General features: G+C 32.7%; 1 protein-coding gene across 5 annotated transcripts; it reads left to right on the top strand.

Moving 5' to 3' along the window:
- Positions 1–660: 660 nt before the first annotated feature.
- Positions 661–4,863, top strand: LOC104243012 (protein TIFY 6B-like). 5 transcript variants are annotated; one of them, XM_009798129.2, is made up of 7 exons: positions 661–901; positions 2,468–2,661; positions 2,915–3,216; positions 3,557–3,647; positions 3,739–4,075; positions 4,160–4,217; positions 4,528–4,863. In XM_009798129.2, the coding sequence occupies exons 1-7, from the start codon at positions 835–837 to the stop codon at positions 4,649–4,651; spliced, it is 1,173 nt and encodes a 390-aa protein (XP_009796431.1). In that variant the 5' UTR covers positions 661–834; the 3' UTR covers positions 4,652–4,863. The 5 variants fall into 5 exon arrangements, with proteins under 5 accessions (XP_009796431.1, XP_009796429.1, XP_009796430.1 ...); XM_009798127.2 differs by having other exon boundaries at positions 2,912–3,216; XM_009798128.2 differs by having other exon boundaries at positions 2,465–2,661.
- Positions 4,864–5,549: the final 686 nt, after the last annotated feature.

Below are 5,549 nucleotides of genomic sequence, written 5' to 3'. Positions count from 1 at the left end.
ATCATGATAGAAAGTAATACTGTATCTACCTTTGAAGGCTTCAACTATTATAATCGACTAAGGTACTCTTTCCTTTTCCAAAAGACTAAATTTATTAGTACTACTTAGAGAACCAAACAAGGTTTCTTTGACTATATTTTTGTAAATGATTTTAAATATTTTATATTATTAACTATTGTGACTTATATTACTTTTTATGAAGTTTCTAAATATGTAAATTTTATTTCAAAAAATTTTAAGAATCTATATTCAAATACTTCAAAATTAAAGAAATTCAACTTGACCTTCATACTCCAAAAAATATTCAAATGAATTGGAATAGAAGAAGTATGCTACTCGCTTCAATATGTAATTAGGTGACTATTACAATTTCTTGTAAAATAACTACAGAATATAATCGATATATAAGTCATCATGTACCATTAATCATAAAATATGTACTTTGAATAATCAAACATTATAAAAATAATTTACTTAAAAATTTATTTCTTCAAAAAATCTTGTGTGCATGCATCAATGTTAATACAGCTGTAAACTTTTTATTTTTTCTAGAGAATATGAAACTTCATACACAAGACCAAATACAATACTGATGAAATTATTAGAATAAAGAATAAATATGAGACCGAATCTTTATAAATGAATCAAGTTGAAGCTTCATGTAAAATCCTTCTATCTCTATTTCCCTCACATTTTCCTTTCATTTTTCTTCCCACCTGATCAGCTATTTCCTTTTTCTTTTTTTCTCAATCAATCAAAGAACTCACCTTCTGAAAAACTGTTAATTATTTTGTCAGATATATTTCAAGTTTCTGAAGTTGGAATAGAAAAGAAATGGAGAGAGATTTCATGGGGTTGGCTGTAAAACAAGAAATGCCTGAAGAACCAGCCACAAATCCAGGTAAATTTTCTGCTCCTTTAATTTTATTCATTTTTTTCTTAGTTTCCTTTGGAGCAACGGTAAGTTGTCTTTCCTGTAATCTATAGGTCACGTGTTCGAGTCGCGGAACAGGTCACTGACCCTTATGCTTGCACTAGGGTAGGTTGTTTATATCAAACCTCTTAGGATACGGCCCTAAGCCTGCATGAACACGAGATACCTTGTGCACTGGTCTGCCATTTTTCTCCTTCAATCAATGATCTGTTAGTTATGGTTTTTGTTTTTGTCCCTTTTTAGTTTTAATTTAGTACTGTTAAATAAACATCTCTGCAACTGTAAACTAGCCAAAAGAAGCTTTGACTCCATATGGATTCTCAAAAAACTAAATCAAAAAATGGAAACTCTTTTTTTTTTTTTTCTTTTTCATTTTGGCTCAGCTCTCAAACAGACCTTATGGGTATTTGCATGTAGGTCAAAACATGGTTTAAATCTTGGTTTGTATAATATTGATAATAAGATTGTATTTAGCTACTGTCTTTCACAACAATAATGCTTCAACTGGAAAAATAAAAAAATGTCCTTTTACTTTTGTAATGCTAGTTATCAAAACAAAGGTTTTGGTATTTCTTAAGTTGGATTCCTTTCAACGTAGTTTACTTTTGTAATCCTTTTTTTCATGTCTGAGTTGGATATCATACATTACTTATAACATGCACCCATGATTTAAGTTTTATAAGTTGATATCATAATTTTTTTATTACGTAACTTAATCTATTATAGCAGGTTAATTATTATTTATGTTAAATTTTACTATAGAAATTTACATGTAATTATCTGATAAGTCAGCTGATTATGTAATTTTTTAAAATATTTATCGTGCATAAAACTTAAATTCAAAACTAAAATAAGATGATCATTATGCTGATGCTTTTTTATATTTTTAACGTACAGAATTAAACAATTACGTTGTGGCCACCACTAGATTTAGAATGCAGACCAAAATGCATAAAATAATTTGTTTAACTCTGTTGACCATATCTTGCATTAATAAACTCAATATTATATTTTATATGTCGCATCAGATGCTCTTTGCAGCCTATATTTAAATTGGACGCACATGTTAACCTTACCATGTGAGCAAAAAAATTGTCTCTCGTGTACTCCCGGTTCAAGAAACAGTGAAATCTGCATACGATAAGAGTTAATAATTGAAGTTGGTATTTCTAATGAATTTTACCCTTTATAATCTCGTATTGTAATTTTTCTTCTACAATCACAATACTTAAAAATAACTACACAAATTAATTTTTTGTGTATATAAATTAAATTCATTTGGTATACCTCAAACGTTTTCTATATATGCACTCAAGAAATTCTACTAATTGGTGTGAGTGACTATTAAGCTGGTATTTATTCTCTTGTGTACGTTATAATTTGGGCAAATACAAAATTGGCCTAAACTAATTGCATTCGCTAGCCAAAAAGTATATAAAATATGTATATAATATACATATATACAAAAATATATATTTTATTGGCTATTTTGAGCGCTTAACAATTTACATTTCTCTTGTAATTTTGCAGCAGTGGCCATAAGTTCGGCAATATTGCAGAGATCATTCTCTAACAAGGCTCTTCCTCAATACCTTTCTTTCAAAAATGCTCTAGGGAATAATCCTAAGACTGGTTTTGATTCTCTTGCATCAGCTGGATTGGTTACTATAACCACAACTCATGAAGCTGTTGACTCAATTCATCGACCATACTCTGCTGGCACACAGGTTTGTATATTGACATGTTATCCCAAATACTTAAAAAGAGCATGCTGGTGCACGAACCGGGAAAGGACCACACTCTAAGGGGTTGTGATATAAGCAGCCTACCCTGATGCAAGAATCAGTAATTGATTCCACGAATCCAACTCGTTATCTCAATACTTACACTACATAAATCCAGAAAAGAAAATCTTGTATTTTAACATTATAATATTTCTTCTTTTCGATATTTAATGTTTTGATTCTTTTTCATTAGAAGAAACATATGATGCTTGAAAAGCAAAGTAGAACCAACTATACAATGACAACTTACCCTCCACCTCAAATTGGTGGAAACTCAGTTCATCAATCTCATGAAGTCAGAGTACTCCCAGTTGCTAATCAAACACATCAGATTTCTGTATCTACGAGCAATATGCATGGTCGTCAGTCATTAATTTCTCCTGCTGGGCAGAATTTAATTTCTATAGTAAATCAAAATCCTGCTAGAGGAGGCCAAATATCAAACCCCATTTCCATTCTTCCGACTCTCAATGGTGTTGTGGGCACTACTGAATTGAGGTATGTTACTAGCTAGCCTTAATAAAAGTTTATTTAGGAAAGTACTCTCTGTTTCATTATCCGATTTCAAGAAGAACGACACATTTTTATATTATAATCACAGAACGGGAGTCTTAGCGTAACTGGTAAAGTTGTTTCCATAGTGCCATGTGACCAGGAGGTTACAGGTTCGAGTCGTAGAAACAGCCTCTTGCAAAAATGCAGAGTAAGGCTGTGTAGAGTAGACCCTTGGGGTCCGGCTCTCTCCCGCATAGCGGGAGCTTAATGCACTGGGCTGCTATTTTAATCACACAAATATCATGATATTTTACTGAGCTAGAAATTGATATCTGTGATTCAGGGGTGCTCCCAAGACTTCAGCAGGACCTGCTCAGCTGACCATCTTTTATGCTGGTTCAGTCAGTGTTTACGACAATATTTCTCCAGAGAAGGTAAATGCTCTATCTGATAATGTTAGTGTCATCAATTTGTTGTTATTAGTTCTGATTTTTAACAGACATTTATACTTATTTGGCATTTCAGGCTCAAGCTATCATGTTACTTGCTGGAAATGCACCACCAGCTGGTATTCCAAGTACAACATCTACTGCATCTCCAGTTCAGAGAATTCCTAAATCTTCTTCTGTTGATGCTTTTGTTGTAAACAAATGTCATAGTACTACATCGCCTAGTTTTTCCAGTCCCATTCCTATAACCACACACGGCGCCTCTCAATCTATTGGAGTGTCTAATAATACGAATCAAATAACTATGAGTATCAGGTCAATCGGAGTCCTGACTAATTCTCCCTCTAACAAAACGGAGCCATCTAAAATCGTCCGTTCTCAGGAATCTCATCCTCCTAGCCGTACATTATCAGGTACATTTGGTGGTTTATGTGTTTGTTATTTAGCATTATGTGCTTGTTATTCAATACATTGACACCCCTTTTTCTTTTCTACAGCTGTTCCTCAGGCTCGCAAAGCATCCTTGGCTCGGTTCTTGGAGAAGCGCAAGGAAAGGTGATCTGGTTTTTTATACACTACGTATATAGATCTTTTGCATTATCAGGTTAAGTTTACCTATAACGACATCTAACCTTTTATTTTAACCTAATATGATAACTTTATAAATAGCTTAACATGCTATTGTTGGTTAAACTGCACTAATAGTTTAAATTTTTTGAATTACGTACAATATCAGTGCATACAACTTAAATCCTTTAAACAGACATCTATTTAACTTTGCACGTCCTGTTTATATTTCGAATTTTACTGGATGTGTTAGAAGACTCCAATACTAAGTTAGAGATTTGTTTATTTTGTAATTCAGGGTACTGAGTGCATCACCATACGACAATAGCAAGCAAATTTCACAATATAGCACACCTGGATCTGGTAGCTGGAGCTTCTTTGCCAACTCTTCAGGCTCCAGTGTTCTTCCTGCTACCAATTAGTGTCAAAGAGAGTGAACTATTGAAGATGGCAAATCAATGTAGATGCGAGTTGAAGATTGTATCAGAAGATTATTGTAGGAATAACATTGTATTGTTTTTGACCTCTATACTTGAATTTTATAGCTATTAGATAGAATGATTACAGAGTTCTTTTTTTCTTGTACTTGTGATAGGGAGCCTTTTCATCAGAAAATACTACAGGCCTTTGTAGATTTTTTACTTTCTCTAGTGTAAAGAAAAGTTATTTTTTTTATTTATAATTTAAGTTATGTTAATTAATTCATGTTCTTTAATTTTTCTTGGGTGCACATTTGGACAAGTTGCCATGGTTTGCGTTGAGGCACATTTGAAAAAAGAGCTCATTGGGAAAGAAGATAGCTCAATTTGCTAGCTAACATGATTAGTTGTGGCAAAATAGTTCAAGAGAAAATAGTTAACCACCCATACTATTCACTAAAAAATGGGTTGTGTTTACCGTGAAAATAGTAATAACAATTAAATTTGATTTAGTGGTTCTAAAAATACGTGATCTATTTTTATGTTAGTTGTTAGGTAGTTGATGCTATGTAAAAGACTTAGAATCAAGAAAAGAACTTAGAAAAGAGATGTTAACCAAACCAATCGATATCAATCGGGGCATAGAGCTTGCCTATTCGAGGACCTCGGGGTCGACTCTGAAGCTCGACTGGGAGCTATCGAGGGTGGTCGATGGAGACTAATAGTTATAAATAAATCAATGACGCCTTTTTGTGGCCAATAATAAACAATAAATGAAGAACAATAAATGGAACACAATAAATATGAGCAATAAATAAAGTAATGAGATCAAGAGAATATGTTAGAGAGCAAAGAGAATGTTCGAGTATATTGAGTATGGAGAAACATATGTTTACATAAT

Source organism: Nicotiana sylvestris, chromosome 6 (assembly GCF_000393655.2).
Source record: "Nicotiana sylvestris chromosome 6, ASM39365v2, whole genome shotgun sequence".
NCBI classification, from domain to species: Eukaryota; Viridiplantae; Streptophyta; class Magnoliopsida; order Solanales; family Solanaceae; genus Nicotiana; species Nicotiana sylvestris.
This window is presented reverse-complemented; position numbering and strand designations above follow the sequence as displayed.